Genomic DNA, 20924 nt, shown 5'->3' on the forward strand with positions numbered 1-20924 from the left:
CTGACACTCAGTCTGAGGAAAGATTTCAACCTGAAACGTCACCCGTTCTTTCTCTCCAGAGATGCTGCCTGTTCCGCTGAGTTACTCCAGCATTTTGTGTGTAAACACTTCGGTGTAAGTCAGCATCTGCAGTTCCCTCCTACACGTTATGTGTCTCTTCCCAACTTCATGCCCAATTCCTCGGGGGGAGGAGTAGTGGCTTCCGTTGCTAAGGAAGTAGGGGGACGGCCGGCGGGCTTCATTGGGCGGCGGGGACGAGGACAGCGCGGGCACACGCGAGGAGGCGGTTGAGAGCGCGGGCGCGGGCGCGGAGCCCCGGCGGCGGTTCATCCCTCGGCGCCGGCTTCAGCTGCACCGTCTCTCCGACGACGATGCCGGGTAAGGTACCAGCCCTGACCGGCAACGGCACCTCCCGCCCGGGAACACCGTGGCCGCAGCAGCGGCAATGGCGGCAGGCAGCTCGCGGTTTCAATGTGTACTGTTTTATGGAGGCAATGCAATGGAAATACACTGCACTGGTCACTCAGGTTCAGGGAACTATTGACGAGGATGTTTTATTTCTCTATGTTGTAGGATTTGGAGGCAATGCCAATACAAACGAAATGCACTGGTGTTTATCTCAGGTTAAGGGAACTATTGACGAGGATGTGTCAGAAGGTAAGCTTATTTTAATGTCTTAGTAAAATTAAGATAATATGTAATATAACAACGATAACTTCATCCTCCCAGCTCGTGTGAGTTAAAACAAGAGAGCATTTGACTTGTGTGAGCTCGTCTGTTCCGTGCCATGAAGAGCTGTAACCTTTTGAATGGCAGCGTTACATACGAAATATAAATCCGCCTCCACTCCCCCATCAAGCCCTCTTTCAAATTGGGCCACAAAATAACAGAGGGCTTGTTTTTTTTGCATGTAAATGTTGCAGTTGAAGCGCTGATGTGTAATTGTTGCTCCGACTCCAGCTAAATGGTTGTTTACAAACGTGATTGACTGCATTAAACAACTGTTAGTTATTTTTCAAAATAATAATAATGTGAGCATGTGTGTCTGTCAACACCAGACTCCGTTGACAACGTCCTTTGAATCTGTGATAAGCTGTAAGAACAAATTAGGTGCTTGGTTCACACACAGTTAATGCTGCCTGACTTCCTCTCGTAATGTTGGCCCTAACTATGTTAACTTAGAGAACAGACGTGGTTTCAAATCATGTGATATTTATATTGAAGACAGGAGTATGATTTTTGTCTACAGTTGAGGACTTTAAACCAATAGAGTTTGGTGGGACTTCTGATTCCAGGATAATTGGGCTGATCAGCTATCTGATAGTTGAGTATGAGTGCTCTAACTTCAGCCTTCACTTTGTGGTCTGGGTACCAGCAATGTCTAGCTGTTTCACAAGTGATTCCAATTGTGTTTATACATTTCCTGTGCCATTAATATAACAATATTTCAGTATTGGACACAGATGTAATGAGAAAATATCACAACCAATAATGGAAAAATTTTGAAGAAAACTTTGAACCATGAAGAGGGAGACAAGGACAGAAATTATGAGACAAAAATATCTGCAGAGTGTTAGACCAAGACAGATGAAGATTTTACCAACTTAAAACAAAATGCTCATGGGTATAGACATTTTTTTATGGTCCCCATTGTCCATGCTTTGGAGTTAAGAACAGTTGAAAGCAAAAACAGATTAGGATCTCTGTTCGGACCTGTAAGGAAATATGCTATCCTATGCTGCCTGACCCGCTGAGTTCCTCCAGCTGTTGCAGTCCCTAGTGTCTCTGGTGAAGGTAGAGTTGGATCCAGTGGATAGTTCTGTAGCTTTATGGTCACTGAATCAATGGTGTAACTCTCTGCCTGCTAATCTGGTGAAGTAACCACTAGACTTTCGTACTGAGGAATAGCAAGATGAAGCATGTGCAAAGGGCAAAAAAGGGCACGGTTCCAAGGTAATGTAGAGTTGTAAGGACATTGTGGATGTTGAGGCTGTGGATTTATTTGCAGAGGGATGCAGTAATTTTGTATTCACTAGTTCACGAAGGCAAGGAGATTAATCAGAATAATATGGCACTTTCGGACGGGGCCGGAAGAGTATAGGAAGAGGTGTGTTTTATGGGTTCACGTTCAGACAGCTGGGATGAGAAAGGCACAGAGGGTTTTCTTCCACTGGCATGAAATAAGGCTGAAGAAAATAATGTTGAGGCAGAACTGTAATTCTAATTCAATCATTTTTAGAGGGCAAGTTGAACACATCTTCTACACAGCGGTGGCGCAGCGGTAGAGTTGCTTCCTTACTGCGCTGGAAACACGGGTTAAATCCTGACTACGGGTGCTGTCTATACAGAGTTTGTACATTCTTCCTGTGACCATGTGGGTTTTCTCTGAGATCTTTGGTTTCCTCCCACACTTCAAAGACAGACAAAAAAGGTTAATTGGCTTGTTATAAGTGTAAATTGTCCCTGGTGTGTGGAATAGTGTTAATGTGCAGGGATTGCTGGTCGGTGCGGACTCGGTGGGCCGAAGGGCCTGTCTCCGCACTGTATCTCTAAACTAAACTAAATTAAACATGCATACTCAATGTGTAATGATTACTTAGGAGAGTCTGCATCCCTCCTAGAGTATATTTTGGGATCTGAGGGAGAAATCTTATCTGATGCAAGTAGTCCATAATAAGTAATGACACCAATTGCATCAGTATAATATTTAAATATTTTCTTTCACACGTTGCATAGATACACTTAACACCAGCAAATTTAGTATTTTGATTGCTAATATAAACATGAAGTCTCACTTTTTCACAGGAGGAAGGTTGCTGTTAAATCTTACACAAAAACAGAAAATGCTGGAATAACTCAGCAGCTAAGGCAGCATTGTGGAAAGAGGTTCAGTCAATATTGGGTCTGTGATCACTCGATAGAATTATTAAATCTTTCTGGTTTTCAAATAAATATTGTGAAACAAAAAAGGTTGAGTAAAATTGACCTGCATTTTTAAATGCCTTAATTCCAGCCATATGAAAGGGTAAAAAATAGTTTGCATTTACCTGCTGTTGTTCATAACCTGTGCGAGTGTTTCATGATCAATTGGCATGGGTAGGTGGACAAGACAGCCAGATTAGATTCTGCAACCTCTCACAAAGAATGATTTGTTTAAAATTGTCTTTTTTAAAAAAAGTTGCTACAAGGGCCAGTACTCTGGAAGCACCCACCTGCTGCTCCTTGGAATGTTTAGTGGGCTCCTTTATATCTATCTCAGCCAGGCTGCAAAGCAGGCCTTGGTTCCAAAGGCAGTACTTTTGAGAGCGTGGCATTCCCTTATCGGCACTGGAATGCTTGTTTGGGTATTTTACTTGAACCTCAGGATTGGAATTAAACAGTATGGAAATTAAATTATGGAAACAGTATGGAAAGGAATCAAAATTGATAGCACTTCACTGATGGATGTGTTGTAGGCCTTGGTGAGAGGTTGGTGTTGTTCTATTTGCAGTCATTCCATTTTACAGTAGAAATACAATTCATGCTGGCACCCATTTGCCTTTTCAACTCGGGGAAGAACATAGTTTTCTTAATTAGGGAATAATTCAAATTGACAGGAAAGGAGACCTAATTATGGCATTGGTTAGTTGTGTCATTCCACTGCTGCTTGTGTCAATAAAGTCACCAATTTCTGGAGTACTCTCAGGATACAGAGTAAAAAGATTTTTTTTAATGCCAAGAACATTTGTTTAGAAATAGCAAACACCTATAGAAGAAATCTTATTTGTAAACAACACTTTTCTCAGCACTGGAACAGATAGGTCATAGTGATAGCAGAATTAGGCCATTCGGCCCATCAAGTGACCTCCCCCATTCAATCATGGCTGATCTCTCTCTCCCTCCTAACCCCATTCTTCATAGATATATGGAGAAGTGATCATAGAAGGCTGTTTTAAATATTTTATGAGGAGATTCATGTAAAATGTTGCTGCTCTCTGGTGCCATCATGAGGCAATCTTAAATTCAGATTGCACTAGAATCTTACACCCTCTGCTGTTTTGCACTCATTGTCATTATCATTACTGTATGTATACTGTTTACTTTTGAGTTTTATGTGAAAATAAATTTCACTGCATCCAGGTGCATTTGACGACAAACTGATGTGAATGAACACATTTTGACTTATTTGGCACAGAATTTTGAATATTGCCCTACCATTTAAAAAATCATGTGTAATTTTTTTTGTTTTGTACTTTCCTACTTAATGAGGTGTCAGAGTTAAAAATTTACCAGGCTTGTAATTGTGGATTCTTCCAGATAGCGGATTAATGAAAGTTGTTGAAACGATGGTCTGGCTTCACATGCTAGCTAACTTGATTGTATCATCTCTTGATTGGAGGACAGCAAACATCATCGTGAAATGACTTCGGTGACTGGTCTCAAGCCTGGTTTCCAGGGGCTGGCAAGAAACTTCTAAATTGACAAGGACATTTAATTTGAAGATCTTTTTTTCATTTTCTGTCCATTGTCACAATGATTAAGGTTATCAGTGAGTATTTATCATCAATGAAACATTCACAAGATCAGCTATGAGCCCCCCCCCCCACACTCTGTAACTTTAAAATTCTATTGCTAAAATAAAGCCCGCTGATATTCACTGGGTCTTTCTGTTTCAGATCAATGACTTTTCATGAGCACAATATGAATGTTTCATTTAGGAATGTTATTGGAATTGTTTCCTGTCTTCCAATACATTGGCAATCAATTGATTTTAATATATTCTCTTGGTAATATATTATTTGTAAAGGATATTTGAATGCAGGTTTCAGTGCATGATATATGGGATATGGGGGGAGGGGTGTTGCAATGGTGAACAGTGTGGGTGAACATATTTTATCAGTCTTGCATGCTTGTGATATAACATGTACTTAAAATAATATGCCCGGAGCTTGTATATAAGATTACTGCCAAATACCATGGCAACATATTTGCTTTAATTGATTTTTGGTATTGATGATGTGTGGTGCATTTTAAATAAACTGAAGAATGGACAGTGTATTGAAAACTGAATCTCATGGTATTAATCCACCTTTATTATACACTTGCTAATATTACGAGGTACACCACATGGTGCGCAAGAATGACTCATGCAGAGGCTATTTAAACATTGAGTGGGCTAAAATGCGTTATGCAGCAGCTATGCTCACAGCAAAGTTATGAATATAAGAAAAATGATAGACAAAATTAATGCCATCTGCTCCATCCAGCAGACCCACATAATTATGATAGATTGTCCAACCCAAGAACTCCAAGCATAGGCATGGAACTAGTCTCTAAAACCCAAGTCCATTACAGGTGAAAAATCAAGATTGTATCCAATGCAACTGGAATATCAAAAGTGATGTAGGATGTCACTCTATTCCTGAAGTACCTATATTTTGTCAGAGGTGATGGATGCCCTTGCCAAAAATGTATACAGTTTTGTCTGAAGATGATCATTGAGTTGCCATTTCTTGGACAAAAAGGCAGATTAAAGATCCAGCTAACCCTGCTGCGAATGATGGTTAAGCAGTGGTAACTTTGCCAGACTAATAATCCAGAGAGCTAAATCCAAATCTCACCAAACCATTTGTGGAAGCTAAATTCAGATTTGTCTTTTTTTAAACTTGTAGATTTGTTATGCTCGCAAGATGATTAGGCCATTTTAAAAACGTACTTGTTTCAATGATATTTTTCAGGGATAAAATTTGCTGTCTCTTCCTAGCTCAGCTTGTGTATGACTCCAGTCCCATGAATGCGGTTGATTCTTCAGTACCCTCTAAGATAGACAAGCAATCCATCCACCTACATAATAAATTGTACACTGAAATATTGAAAAGATAGAACTGGACAAGCCACCTGACATCAACCAAGGAACCTCACTTGGACACAACAAAGTTGTTTCAAGCCTATTCAACCTGACAGAAGGAATAGGAGTCGAATTAGACCATTCGGCCCATCAAGTCTACTCCACCATTCAATTATGGCTGATCTATCACTCCCTCCCAACCCCATTCTCCTGTCTTCTCCCCATAACCTCAGACACCCGTACATCTGTACTCACATTTGTGGGCGTGAGTCCAAATTGGGAAGCTGTTCCACCACTTGCTTGACATGTTAACCTGACGTGTTAGGTGTTATGGGGTTATGGGGAGAAGGCAGGAAACTGGGGTTAAGAGGGAGAGATAGATCGGCATCTGCGCTCAGGATCAGGTTTTCCATACCAGGTCATCGGCGATGTCCTCATTCTTTAGGAAACGGGGGTTCCCCTCTTCCATTGTAGATGAGGATTTCACTAGGATCTCCTCGATATCCCACAGCTCCGCTCTTAGTCCCCCTCCCCCCCCCCCCCCCCATTCGTAACAAGGACAGTCTCCCTTGTCCTCGCTTTCCACCCCATCAGCCATCGCATACAGCATATAACCCTCCAACATTTTCGCCACTTCCAACAGGATCCCATTACTGGCCACATCTTCCCATCTCCACCCTTTACTGCTATCCGCAGAGACCGTTCCCTCTGCAACTCCCTCATCAACTCGTCCCTTCCCACCCAAACCACCCCCTCCCCAGGTACTTTCCCCCGCAACCACAGGAGATGCAACACCTGTCCCTTTATCTCCCCCCTCGATTCCATCCAAGGACCCAGACAGTCTTTTCAGGTGAGGCAGAGGTTCATTTGAACCTCCTCCAATCTCATCTACTGTATCCACTGTACCAGGTGTCAACTCCTGTATAACGGCGAGACCAAGTGCAGGCTCGGCGATCGTTTTGTTGAACATCTCCGCTCAGTCCGCCTTAACCTACCTCATCTCCTGGTTGCTCAGCACTTTAACTTCCCCTCCCATTCCCAATCTGACCTTTCTGTCCTCGGCCTCCTCCATTGTCAGAGTGAGGCCAGCGTAAATTGGAGGAACAGCACCTCATATTTCACTTGGGTAGCTTACACCCCAGCGGTATGAACATTGACTTCTTCAACTTCAAGTAACCCTTGCTTTCCCTTTCTCCATCACCCCCCCATTCCCAGTTCTCCCACCTACTGTCTCGGACTGCATTTTTTCTCTGTACCACCCACTCCCCTGACATCAGTCTGAAGAAGGGTGACATGTTAGGTGTTAACATGTTACCCATTCCTTCTCCAGAGATGCTGCCTATCCCGCTGAGTTACTCCAGCATTTATTATCTACCTTCAGCTACCTCATCAATGTTCTTCACTGATAATAGAAAAGATGGCCATGTGGGCCGCAGAGTGGATGGAAAGAGGGTTTAAAGTTAAGAGAGAGACCAAGGATGTGGCAGTGCGAATATGATAAAAACATGAGTTTAATCACTTTGGGAAAGAGATGGTTTCTCTTTAACTGGCGAGAGATTGAAACATGTTGGCTTTCAGAGGGACCAACAGTAGTACATATTCCTTGTGCATGAACCTTTGAAAATGAACAGCAAACAATTAGGAAGGCAAACGATACAGTAACTCTGGCTGGGTTAATTTGAAGCAGGGGCCAAGGTTGCAAACCATGAGGTTAGCTATTCAGGACAGATCAAAAGAAATTTCTTCATCGAGGAGAAGAGGATCATGGCAATTTTTTCCCCAATAAGTCTATGGAGGCTAGTCAAATGTGTTCAAGGCTCAGATTAACCATTTTTTACGGGGTTGAAGGGTGACCTTTTATGGGGTTTATAATATAATAAGGGGCACAGTAATAATAATAAGGCGATGGTCACAAGTTTTTTTTTGGGGTGGAGGTGTCTTAAAATAGATAACATTTAAGGTGAGAAGGAAGATTTAAGGGAACCTAAGGGGCTATTTTTTCCGTATACATATTGCATACATACAGTGGTACAATTATGATGCTTAAAAGACTTTTAGATAGGTACATGATAGGAAAGATTTAGATGGATATGGGTCAAATGCAGGCAAATGTCAGGTAGGTATCTTGGTTGGCATAGACAAAATGGGCAAAGGGGCCAGTTTCTGTGCTGTATTCAGGAATTATGAGGTTGGAGGAGGAAAAGTGCCACCAAGTAAAAGATCAGCCATTACTGACTTGTCCAGACTAAGACAACGTTCAGACACATGCTGATAAGCGGCAATCAGTATTTGTGCCATTAAAATGCCACAACATGGCCATTGTGGCTAAGGCAGAGTCTGAACACGTGACTTTCAATGGTATTACAATTATCTAGTCCCCACTATCAACAGCCTGAAGCTCATCATTGACCAGAATTTGAACTGGAGAGCTACATAAATATTGTAGCTACAGGAGCAGGTTAGAGGGTGGGTATCTGAGACCAATAGACTCCCACACGACACCTTGAAATTATCTACAAGGCCCATGTCAGGAGAGTAATGAAGTGCTCTCTACTTGCCTAGATGAATGCAGCTCCAACAGCATGAAGAATCTCCACACCATATTGGATGGAGCGGCCTACTTGATTGGTTCACCATTCACTATGCTAGACATTAGCTTTCTTCACCACCAGTGTACAAATGTACTCTAGTTACTTTCCTTAACCATTCTCTGACAGCACTTTCAACACTTGGGTGGTTATCAAAACCAGGATATCAAATGCACACAGACCATTGAAAGTTCCCCTCCAAGTCATATATCATCCAGATTTGGAAATCTGGCTGGCCCTTCATCGTCACTGAGTCTAATCATGTAAGTCCCTCCCCAAAAGCACTGTTTGAAGCACCTTTTCCAAGCAAATTGCAATCGTACAAGAGACCACTTGGCCTTGCAAGGGCAATTAGGGAGGGACAATAAATGCTGGCCTAGCTAGTGATAACTAATCCTGAAAAATGATTAAAGGTTGGACAGCCTTATAATTATGTCCTTGGGTATCCAAAAAAAGGAAGCAATTAATGTGACAGATTTTTCCTGGATTAACAGAGGTCACGTGATAATGAAACAGCAATATACCTCTGGCCCGCTAATCACACCCTTACCATGTCTCTAAAGCACCATGGAGTGCAAGAAACTTAAATAAAACAACTATAAAATGTAAACCGAATGTGAATGAAATGACCTAGTAACTGATCACCGGCACCCACCGTCTACCTGGCAATTTAGAGGTCTGGCTTCCGACCCCAATCCTGACTCACAAGTTGCACCAGCGAGCCCTTCTCCTCCCACCACACGTTCCGGTAATACGGCTGTTTTTGCAGCTCATGCTATAGCCCCTGGCAACAACGCTCTCTTGGGATTGCCGCCCCCTCTTCCATTCCCCACCACCCGGATTCACCAACATATTCCACCTTGAAAGCAACAGCAGGTGAGAGAGGAGGGAGCCTCACGATGACAGAGCACATCTTGTTGGCAGTGGCCCGAAGAAAGCTCTATTGTTAGGGGCTACAACGTGAGTTGTAACAACAGCCGTGTGATTTGGTGAAGAAGGGCTCACTGGTGCAGACCAACGGCATCGCCACCCTGTTTTAGTAAGACAACACAAAGTGCTGGTGTAACTCAGCCGAATGAATCAGTCTGAGGAAGGGTCCCGATATCACCTATCCGTGTTCTCCAGAGATCCTGACCCGCTGAATTACTCCAGCACTTTGTGTAATTTTGGTGGGTGAAGAAGGGCTCGCTGGTGCACCTTGCGAGTCGGAAGTGCGGTCGGTAACCGGGGAGACGGTGGGGGCTGGGGATGGGTCGGCAGGTCCATCCACTATATCCAACATCTGTTATAAGGGGGGTTGTAAAACGAGGTTTTCTGTACAGTCTTTGCAAAACAGTTGGGAGAGAAGATTGAGAGTATAGTTGATTCTTTCACGACACAGGGACACGACCGGAAAGAACGCTCGCCACTCGCAATGCCACCTGTGGCCTCTCAGGGAATTTCAACTGAGCTCTCGTAATTTTGTCTGGGTTATAGAGGTGGGCAGACCATCAGTTGCCAGAAAATTGGTGTTCATCCTTTAGTACCATACGTAACGACAATCAAGCCAAACTCAAGGACAATATGTAGAGCGAAGGAAAAGATGCAGAGTGCTGAATATTGGAGCAATGGATCAGCATTGGAGCGCAATATTTGCAGAGACAAAATCCAATGTTCGCAATGCCATAGGTGAATTGGACAGTACCCCAGTTTATGGAAGAACTATTGGTGCATGCTTTCAATCTGCTGCCTGATGGCAGTGGGGAGAAGGAGGGATGACTAGGGTAGGGAAGGTCTTTGATTATGTTGGCTGCTTTTCCGAAGCGGCGTGAAGTGAAATGGTGGGAAGTCGCATTTGTGTGATAGACTGGGCTACATCCAGAGCACTTCGGAACTTCTTGTGATTTTAGGCAGAGCAGTTCGCAAATCAAGCTGTGATGCAACCTAGAAGTATGTTTTCCATGGTGCATCTGCAGAGGTTTTGAGGAGGCAATGGAGACGCACCAAACCTACTCAGTCTACTGAGGAAATAGAGGCGTTGGTGTGCATTCTTGGCAATTGGTTCAATGTGGTTGGTCCACGGCAGATTGATTGTAATATTTACGCCAAGGAACTTGAAGCTTTCAACCATTTCCAGTTTGGCACCATTGTTGCTGATTTGGTCATGTGCTCCACTATGCTTCCTAAAGTCAATAACTAGCTCCGTCATCTTGCTGACAGAGGGAGAGGTTGTCCAGACATCATGTTATTAAGTTCTATATCTCCTTCCTGTACTTAGTTTTGTCATTGTTCGTGTTCCAGCCCACCAGATTGACATTGTTTGCAAATTTGTAGATGGAGTTAGAGCCAAATTTGCCCACAGTTGGGAGTGTATAGGGAGTATAATGGGGAACTGAATTGCATCCTTTTGGACCACCAGTGTTTCGAATTATTGTGGAGGAGGTGTTGTCACTTATCCTCACTGATGGTAGTCTGTAGGTCAGTTATTCGCCGCAGGATTCCTAGCCTCTGACCTGCTCTTGTATCCACATGGTGTACATGGCTTCTTCAGTTAGTTTCTCATCAATATGATCACTATTAATAGTGGGGGACTCTGATGATAATGCCATTGATTGTCAGGGGGGTGATAATTGGAATTTCCCTTCTTGGATATGAAATTCAAAATTCTTAGCTTTTAGCTTAAAATTATGAGAAAAATTCTGAAAGTTGCATTATTGAATTAATGTAACAAGAATGTTCAGTCTGAAGAAGGGTCTCGACTTGAAAAGTCACCGATTCCTTCTATCCAGAGATGCTGCCTGTCCCTCTGAGTTACTCCAGCATTTTGTGTCCATCGAAGAATGTTCAGTTGTCATACTCTTTCCTTCAATCGCAAGTTGAATTGTGGGTGATTGATGTTCCACGAGTTACTCCATGCTTTAGCAACATTCTCAGGCTGCTTTTGGAAACCTTTGAAATATTTTGTGTGATCTGAACCCTAGAACTGAACATAACTCTTGGAACAATTCCACAAATCTCTGATCAGTGCAAATGCAATCACTGAATGGGGAAAACCTTGTAAGCATGTGTGTCAAGTTCATTCAGTTTGCTATGTGCTTTACTTTGATAGCTTTTTGATGCAATTTTGTGTTTAGTTTTCCTAAATTTAGAAAAAATAAAATGATATGATCACTAAGCACTTAGACACAAATTATAGCAAAGTGAAATGATGATGAACTTTCTGTACTGCAACAGCGTGACATTTTTTTATTCACACCATTCAGTTGGACATAAAAACAAAAATAGGAATTAGGAGCAGGAGTAGATTATTTACCTGCTCAAACCTCTCCCACCAACTCATAACATAATAGCTGATCTGACTGTAACCTCAAATCTGCAGTCCCATGCAAGTTCCAGTATTCTTTCACTCTGCTGTTTAGTAGGAGGCTTTTAAAATTGAGATACAGAGAATTCACAGCCAACATGTTCCTGTTGGAGTGAAGGACAAGGATGGCAGGATTGGGAATTCTGGCTCACAAAGGATATTGAGGCTCCAGTCAGGAAAAAGAAGAGACATATGGCAGCTGGGACAAAGCAAATCCTTTTAAGGGATGGAAGAAAGAAAGTCTGGAGGGCAACAGAGAATGGGTGTCCTTAAGGATCACTGCCGTCGTCTGTGGAACCTTCCAGGGAAGGCTAGTCAATTGAATATGAAATTGGTTTGATGGTAGGAGTCAGAGGGAGATGATGGAGAATTGTGTTTCGGATTGGAGGACTGTGAACACTGGTCTGTAGTTTGTCATATATACACATAGCACAAAAAGTAAGGAAATTTGTGTTTGGTAGATTATTTCTTTGTTGTAACAATGCTTCTTGGCAATAAATCTTATACCATTGGAAAGCCTGTTTATTTCCCTTTTAAATGGTGCCACATTTGTAAGGAACATGCATTTGTGGGATGAGCAGCAGAGCTGAGTATATGGGTTGCGCCCATGAAAAATTTGCCAAATCTTCTCTGCCAATGCCAAACAGCTTATTCTGCTGTTGCTATTGACTCTTGTTTTGAGCTTCTGGTACCCCCAGGTGCTGACAATCAGGTGCCTGATTGGCACCTGATTGGCAGCATCTGTGAGCATGGGCCCTGCTACAGTGGTCAGTAGGTGTCTGCTCCAAGAATCGGCATGCCACGTTTGACTGATCTGGATTGGGCCCGTGCGATAGGGCAACTTCAAGCTGGTGTTCCGCAAAACCAAGTTGCGGCATTATTTGGAGTGAGCCCTAGTACCATCTCCAAAGTGAAGGTCAAGTTCCATATAACGGGGGATGTCAGAGACAGGCCGCAAAGTGGGCGTCCCAAGAAGACGACACCCGAAGAAGACCGTTTCCTCACCCTGTCAGCACTTAGGAACCGTAGGCTGTCTTCTACAGATTTGCAGTCAAGGTTTGCAGGACGATATGGCCGACGGCTCTCTGCCCAGACAATTTGGAACAGACTGCACGCAGCCGATCTCCGGTCTCATAGGGCTGCCAGGAGGCCTGCCATGACTGCCCTTCATCGTCAGGCCCGTTTGCGCTGGTGTCGGCAACACGTGCACTGGAACCTGAACATGTGGAGGAACGTTATGTTCAGCGATGAGTCCAGATTCTGCCTACGGCAGTTGGATCATAGGGTCAAAGTGTGGAGAAGACGCGGAGAACGCTATGCTGATTGCTGCACCGATAGAGTAACATCTTTTGGTGGAGGCAGTGTGGGGCAGCATCTCCCTCACTGGAAAAACGAGGCTTGTCATCATTGGAGGCAATCTCAATGCAGAGAGATATCGAGATGAGATTCTGCAACCAGTGGCAATCCCATATCTCCACAGTGGGACCGAACTCTATCCTCCAAGATGACAATGCTCGCCCCCACAGAGCAGGGTTTCTCAGAGACTACCTCCAGAATTTGGGAGTGGAGAGGATGGAATGGCCTGCCAGCAGTCCTGACCTCAACCCCATTGAACACTTGTGGGATCAGCTTGGGTGTGCTGTTCGTGCCAGAGTGACCAACACAACCACGTTGGCTGACTTGCGACAAATGCTGGTTGAAGAATGGGATGCCATCCCACAACAGTGTGTGACCAGGCTGGTGACCAGCATGAGGAGGAGGTGCCAGGCTGTTGTGGCTGTGTATGGTTCTTCCACACGCTACTGAGGCTCCTGTTTATTAAATGAATAAATTGTTAAATTGCCAATATGTCCTGTTTCTTAAGACTTCAATCATCCAATCCACCAAACAACACCGAACAAGAGTCAATGGCAGAATAAGCTGTTTGGCATTGGCAGAGAAGATTTGGCAGATTTTTCATGGGCGCAACCCACATACTCAGCTCTGCTGCTCATCCCACAAATGCATGTTCCTTACAAATGTGGCACCATTTAAAATAAACAGGCTTTCCAACGGTATAAGATTTATTGCCAAGAAGCATTGTTACAACAAAGAAATAATCTACCAAACACAAATTTCCTTACTTTTTGTGCTATGTTTATTAATAATGGCTTGGATGCACACGTAGGTGGCACGATTAGCAAGCTTTATTGATTGCACCAAAATTGGTGGTGTGGTGGACAGTGAAGGTTGTACAAGGTACAACAGGATCCAGATCAACTGGGAAGGTGAGCAAAGGAATGGTAAATGGAATTTAACTGTTAAATGCAAAGCAACGGATTTTTAGTTTAGTTAGAGATATTGAGTGGAAACAGGCCCACCGAGTCCGCACGAACCAACGATCCATGCACATTAACACTATCCTACATACACTAGGGACAATTTATCATGTATACCAAGCCAATTAACCTACAAACCTGTACATCTTTGGAGTGTGGGAGGAAACCAAGGATCTCGGAGAAAACCTACGCGGTCACGGGGAGAACGTACAAACTCCGTACAGACAGCACTCGTGGTCAGGATCGAACCTGGGTCTCTGGCTCTGTCAGGCAGCAACTCTACCGCTGCGCCCGACTTTCAGCAGTAAAACCAGGGCAGGGTAAACACAGTGAATGACATGTCTAGGTTGTGTTGTTGAACAGAGAGACCCAAGGCCACTAGTACATAGTTTTGTGCAAGTGGTGACACAGGTAGACAAAGTGGTGTAGAAGGTGTATGGCACACTAGCCTTCACCGGAGAGGGCACTGAGCACAAGAATTGGGACTTCATGTTACAACTTTACAAAAGGTTGGTTAAATCCCACCTATAATATAATGTGTCCTTCTGGTCACCATGCTGTTGGAAGGATGTGATTTAGTTAGAGAGCGCAGAAAAGTTTTACAAGGATACTGCTGGGCTGGAGGGCTTGATTCAAAAGGAGCAACTGGATCAGCTGAGACTGTTTCCGAGCGCAAGAGACTGAGGGGTGATCTCATGGAAGTGTATAAAATGATGAGGAGAATAGATAAGGTGAATGCACAGGGTCTTCTTCCCCAAGATAGGGGATCAAGAATTAGAGGGCATGGGTTTAAGGTGAGCGGGAAAGATTCAATGGGGCGATTTTTTCACACAGAGGGTTATAGGTATACGGAACAAGCTGACCGAGAAAATGGTAACGGCATGTACTATTATTAGATGTAAATGACATCTGGACAGTTTCATAGATAAGAAAGGTTTAAATTGATACTAGACCAAGTGGACCCGTTGGGCCCACAACTCATTGGGTTGACATTGTGACGTGGGAAAATGGCGCTTTTTTGTTTAAAATAAATGGCTTTTTAAAAAAACCCATCTCAATGAAATCGCGATTTTTCTTTAAAATGGTGTTTTTTCTGCATTGGTCTCACACCCTCCCCTCCCTCACTCTATCCCCTCAACCCCCTATCTTCCCCACCCACTCCTCCTCCCATCCCGCAGTCAACCACTCCATCCCCCTTATCCCCCCCCCTCCATTCTTCGGGGCTCTCCGGCGGCGCCGCCATTCCCGCCCGTCGGGTTTCCATTGTGACGTGGAACCTGGAGGTATTACTGCGCATGGGCGGCTGACGGGCACATCAAGTGGAAAAGGGATTTATTGAAGTTTAAAATATGAATAACAAAATATAACAATTTGAACGTTAATAGGATTTCTTGATGCAAGAATTTTCAACATCAGCATCATTTCCCCTTTTCACAACAGGAAGGAGTTGTCGAAAATCGCCACAACAAATAGTAAGAATGCCGCCAAAAGGCTCATCGTTCTTTTTGCATAGATCTCGAAGAGTTCTGTCCACTGCTTCAAAGCTCTCCCTCCTAATCATTGGGCACTCATCCCAAACAATCAGTCTCACTCCTGATCAAATGAACCATGTTGGAGTTCTTCTCAGTGTTGCACATTGTATTACTTTGATGGGTATCTTGAATCGAGAATGTGCAGTTCTTCCACCAGGCATCAATGTAGCTGCTATACCAGAGGATGCTACAGCAAAAACAACATCAACTTGACCTCGAACTTTGGAGAGGATCAAATTGATGAGAATTGTTTTGCCCATTCCTGCTGGTGTATCAATGAAAAACATTGAAGGAACATTCCTTTCCAAGCAGCTGCACACATGGTCATACACTGCTCTTTGCTCAGCATTCAGCAGAGGCTCCTTCTCTTCAACAAATCACTGTTGTTCAGGGCTATTGTGCTGCAATTCTGGATTGTCACCATCAAGGTTCATCCTTCCATGTCTTGGTAGTGGCACATGAAAGTATTCCAGTGTCTTGTTGTAATTCACAAGTTTGTCTTGAATATACAACAGAGCCTGATCATGATGCCTCTCATCAATCATGATATTTGGATCATCGATTGTTCTCCGTTCTCTTTGAAGGTAATCTTCAGACATTGAATTCTTGAAGCGATCCCATAATTGTCAAGAAGTGTTGATCGGCGAGCGGCGAGGCTAAGCGAGGCGCGGCGAGGCTAAGCGAGGCCCGGGGAGCGGGAGGAGGGGGGGTGAGGGAGGAGGGGGGGTGAGGGAGGAGGGGGGATGAGGGAGGAGGGGGGGTGAGAGAGGAGGGGGGGTGAGAGAGGAGGGGGGGTGAGAGAGGAGGGGGGGTGAGAGAGGAGGGGGGGTGAGAGAGGAGGGGGGGTGAGAGAGGAGGGGGGGTGAGAGAGGAGGGGGGGTGAGAGAGGAGGGGGGGTGAGAGAGGAGGGGGGGTGAGAGAGGAGGGGGGGTGAGAGAGGAGGGGGGTGAGAGAGGAGGGGGGGTGAGAGAGGAGGGGGGGGTGAGAGAGGAGGGGGGGTGAGAGAGGAGGGGGGTGAGAGAGGAGGGGGGTGAGAGGAGGGGGGTGAGAGGAGGGGGGGTGAGAGAGGAGGGGGGTGAGAGAGGAGGGGGGGTGAGAGAGGAGGGGGGGTGAGAGAGGAGGGGGGGTGAGAGAGGAGGGGGGGTGAGAGAGGAGGGGGGGGTGAGAGAGGAGGGGGGGTGAGAGAGGAGAGGGGGTGGGAGAGGAGGGGGGGTGGGAGAGGAGGGGGGGTGAGAGAGGAGGGGGGTGAGAGAGGAGGGGGGGTGAGAGAGGAGGGGGGGTGAGAGAGGAGGGGGGGTGAGAGAGGAGGGGGGGTGGGAGAGGAGGGGGGGTGAGAGAGGAGGGGGGGTGAGAGAGGAGGGGGGGTGAGAGAGGAGGGGGGGTGAGAGAGGAGGGGGGGTGAGAGAGGAGGGGGGGTGAGAGAGGAGGGGGGGTGAGAGAGGAGGGGGGGTGAGAGAGGAGGGGGGGTGAGAGAGGAGGGGGGGTGAGAGAGGAGGGGGGGGTGAGAGAGGAGGGGGGGGTGAGAGAGGAGGGGGGGTGAGAGAGGAGGGGGGGTGAGAGAGGAGGGGGGTGAGAGAGGAGGGGGGTGAGAGAGGAGGGGGGTGAGAGAGGAGGGGGGTGAGAGAGGAGGGGGGGGTGAGAGAGGAGGGGGGGTGAGAGAGGAGGGGGGGTGAGAGAGGAGGGGGGGTGAGAGAGGAGGGGGGGTGAGAGAGGAGGGGGGGTGAGAGAGGAGGGGGGGTGAGAGAGGAGGGGGGGTGAGAGAGGAGGGGGGGGAGAGAGGAGGGGGGGCGAGAGAGGAGGGGGGGCGAGAGAGGAGGGGGGGCGAGAGAGGAGGGGGGGGAGAGAGGAGGGGGGGCGAGAGAGGAGGGGGGCGAGAGAGGAGGGGGGGCGAGAGAGGAGGGGGGGCGAGAGAGGAGGGGGGGCGAGAGAGGAGGGGGGCGAGAGAGGAGGGGGGGGAGAGAGGAGGGGGTGAGAGAGGAGGGGGGTGAGAGAGGAGGGGGGTGAGAGAGGAGGGGGGTGAGAGAGGAGGGGGGTGAGAGAGGAGGGGGGTGAGAGAGGAGGGGGGTGAGAGAGGAGGGGGGTGAGAGAGGAGGGGGGTGAGAGAGGAGGGGGGTGAGAGAGGAGGGGGGTGAGAGAGGAGGGGGGTGAGAGAGGAGGGGGGTGAGAGAGGAGGGGGGTGAGAGAGGAGGGGGGTGAGAGAGGAGGGGGGTGAGAGAGGAGGGGGGGTGAGAGAGGAGGGGGGTTGAGAGAGGAGGGGGGGTGAGAGAGGAAAGGGGGGTGAGAGAGGAGGGGGGGGGCGGGGACGAGAAGAGGCCGGAGGGTGGTCGGGCGCTGTCCGGGGTTTGGAGCGCCGCCGGCGGTGATGGCTCAGTGGGAACTCCGGGGCCCTGTAGTGAAGGAGCCGCCCGGGCCCGGGGTTTGGAGCGGTGGCAGCAGTGATGGCGGGGGGGGGCTCCGGGGCTCAGCGAGGCGGCAGCGATGGAGCCGCCCAGGGTTTGGAGCGGAAGCGGCGCCATGATGGAGCCGCCCGGGATTTGGAACGGGAGCGGCGATAAAGCTCCCCCCACTTGGGCCGCAAAACTATTCGGGCGTCTGGCGGGACTGCGTGGGTTTTTAAAACATTAAAATGTGAATAATTTAAAATATATAACACCAATTTCAACAAAACTACTATTTTTACCATTAAAGTGACGACGCTGTGAAAGGTGGGCCTAAAATTGTCGCGCTATCGTGTTCCGTTTTGGCTGAAGTTCAGTCACAAACAAGATAACAAACGAGAGTTTTAGTATATAGATGGGCAAAATACAGGCTTTGGTTACTAGCTCAGGAGGCAGCTTAGTCTGCATGGACAAGCAGGGCCGAAGGGCCTGTTTCATTGCTCCAAAGCTCTGTCTAAAATGGACAGATTAGAAAGAGACTCTTCGGCTCATCATGCCCACACCAACCATCATGCCCATCCATATCAATAACAGCTGGTCCCAATTTACTCTCTCTTGCTCATTCCTAATATCGTTGTAATCTGCTTTACCCCAATTTAGTACTTACTCCAATGGTCCAGGGTATTTTATTGTCACATGTACCGAAACAGAACAATAAAATTCTTGCTTGAGCAGCTCAACAGGTTTGTAAACACAATACTAAATAGATAATTTAATAAACAAACAAAAAAAAGACGTTCAATTGATAAATTTTTTAAAAATTGTGCAAAAAACAAAACCCAATGTCCGTAGTGTAATCAAGGCAATTCGTTGTTCGGCGTTTAGTTGGAGTTCATGGCATTCAATAGTCTGATCGGAAGAAGCTGTTCCTGAACCTAGATGTTACAGCTTTATAGGCTCCTATATCTTTTTTCCCCAATAGCAGGAGTAAAATGAGAGTGTGGCCAGGCTGGTGTGGATCCTTAATGATGCACCTCCTGTAGATTCCTTTGGTGGTGGGGAGGTCAGTACCCGCTTATTCCATACACCCACCACCCTTTGTGTGAAAAAGTTACCCCTCGGATTCCTATTAAATCTTTTCCCCTTCGCCTTAAACCTATGTCCTCTGGTCCTCGATTCCCCTACTCGGGGCAAAAGACTCTGTGCATCTACCCGATCTATTCTTCTCATGATTTTGTATATCTCTATAAGATCTCCCCTCATCCTCCTGCGTTCCATGGAATAGAGACCCAGCCTACTCACCTCTCTCTATTGCTCATACCCTCTAGTCCTGGCAACATTCTTGTAAATCTTTTCTGAACCCTTTCAAGCTTGACAATATCTTTCCTATAACATGGTGCCCAGAACTGTACACAATATTCTAAATGCGCTCACCAGCGTCTTTAAAAACTGCAACATGATCTCCCAACTTCTATACTTAATACTCTGACTGATGAAGGTCAAAGTGCCAAAAGCCTTTTTGACCAGCTTAAATGGCCTACCCCTTATTCTTAAACTGTGGCCCCTGGTTCTGGACTCCCCCAATATCGGGAACATTTCTCCTGCATCTAGCCTGTCCAATCCTTTAAGAATTTTATATGTTTCCATAAGATCCCCTCTTATCCTTTTAAATTCCAGTAAATACAAACCCAGTCGACCCATTCTTTCATCATATGTCAGTCCTGCTATCCCGGGAATTAACCTGGTGAACCAACGCTGCACTCCCTCAATAGCAATAATGTCCTTCCTCAAATTAGGAGAACAAAACACAATACTCCAGGTGCAGTCTCATCAGGGCCCTGTACAACTGCAGTAGAACCTCCATGCTCCTAAACTCAAATCCTCTTGCTATGATGGCCAACATGCCATTAGCTTTCTTCACTGCCTGCTATACCTGCATGCTTACTTTCAGTGACTGATGTACAAGCACCCCCAGGTCTCATTGCACCTCTCCTTCTCCTGATCTGACACCATTCAGCCTGTCCTGCTGAGTTACTCCAGCTTTTTGTGTCTACCATTCAAATAATAATCTGCCATCCTGTTCTTGCCACCAAAGTGGATAACCTCACATTTATCCACATTTTTACTGCATCTGCCATGCATCTGCCCACTCACCCAACCTATCCAAGTCACCCTGCAGCCTCATAGCATCCTCATTGCGGCTCACACTGCCACCTAGCTTTGTGTCATCCGCAAACTTGGAGATGTCACATTTAATTCCCTTGTCTAAATCGTTAATATATATTGTAAATAACTGGGGTCCCAGCACCGAGCCTTGCAGCACTCTACTGGTCACTGCTTGCCATTCTGAAAATGATCCGTTAATTCCTACTCTTTGCTTCCTGTCTGCCAACCAGTTCTCTATCCATGTCAATATCCTAGCCCCCAATACCATGTGCTTTAATTTTGCACACTAATCTCTTGTGTGGGACCTTTTCAAAGGATTTATGAAGGTCCAGATATACCACATCCACTGGCTCTCCCTTATCCATTCTACTTGTTACATCCTCAAAAAATTCCAAAAGGTTAGTCAAGCATTGATTTCCCCTTCATAAATCCATGCTGCCTTTTACCGATCCTGTCACTGCTTTCCAACTGCACTGCGATAACATCTTTGACAATCGACTCAAGCATCTTCCCCACGACTGACGTAAAGCTAACTGGTCTGTAATTCCCCGTTTTCTCTCTCCCTTCTTAAAAAGTGGGGTTACATTGGCTACCCTCCAGTCCACAGGAACTAATCCAGAGTCAAGAGAACATTGGAAAATTATCACCAATGCATCCACGATTTCTAGGGCCACCTCCATGAGTATTCTGGGATTCAGACCATCAGGCCCTGGGGATTTATTTGCCTTCAGTCCCAACAGTTTACTAAACACCATTTCATGACTAATGTGGA

The 20924-nt window shown here is 46.0% G+C and overlaps 1 protein-coding gene across 1 annotated transcript in view; it reads left to right on the plus strand.

Annotated features, from left to right (window-relative positions):
• Window positions 1-255: 255 nt before the first annotated feature.
• Window positions 256-20924, plus strand: part of LOC144600244 (serine/threonine-protein phosphatase 2A 55 kDa regulatory subunit B beta isoform) — a 501688-nt gene continuing 481019 nt past the window's right edge. Inside the window, exons 1-2 of the mRNA XM_078411797.1 lie at window positions 256-378; window positions 574-657. Of these exons, the coding sequence (XP_078267923.1) occupies window positions 372-378; window positions 574-657 (91 nt within the window). The 5' untranslated portion in view covers window positions 256-371. The remainder of the gene's footprint in view (window positions 379-573; window positions 658-20924) is intronic.

This window comes from Rhinoraja longicauda, chromosome 14 (assembly GCF_053455715.1).
Source record: "Rhinoraja longicauda isolate Sanriku21f chromosome 14, sRhiLon1.1, whole genome shotgun sequence".
In the NCBI taxonomy this organism is placed as follows: Eukaryota; Metazoa; Chordata; class Chondrichthyes; order Rajiformes; family Arhynchobatidae; genus Rhinoraja; species Rhinoraja longicauda.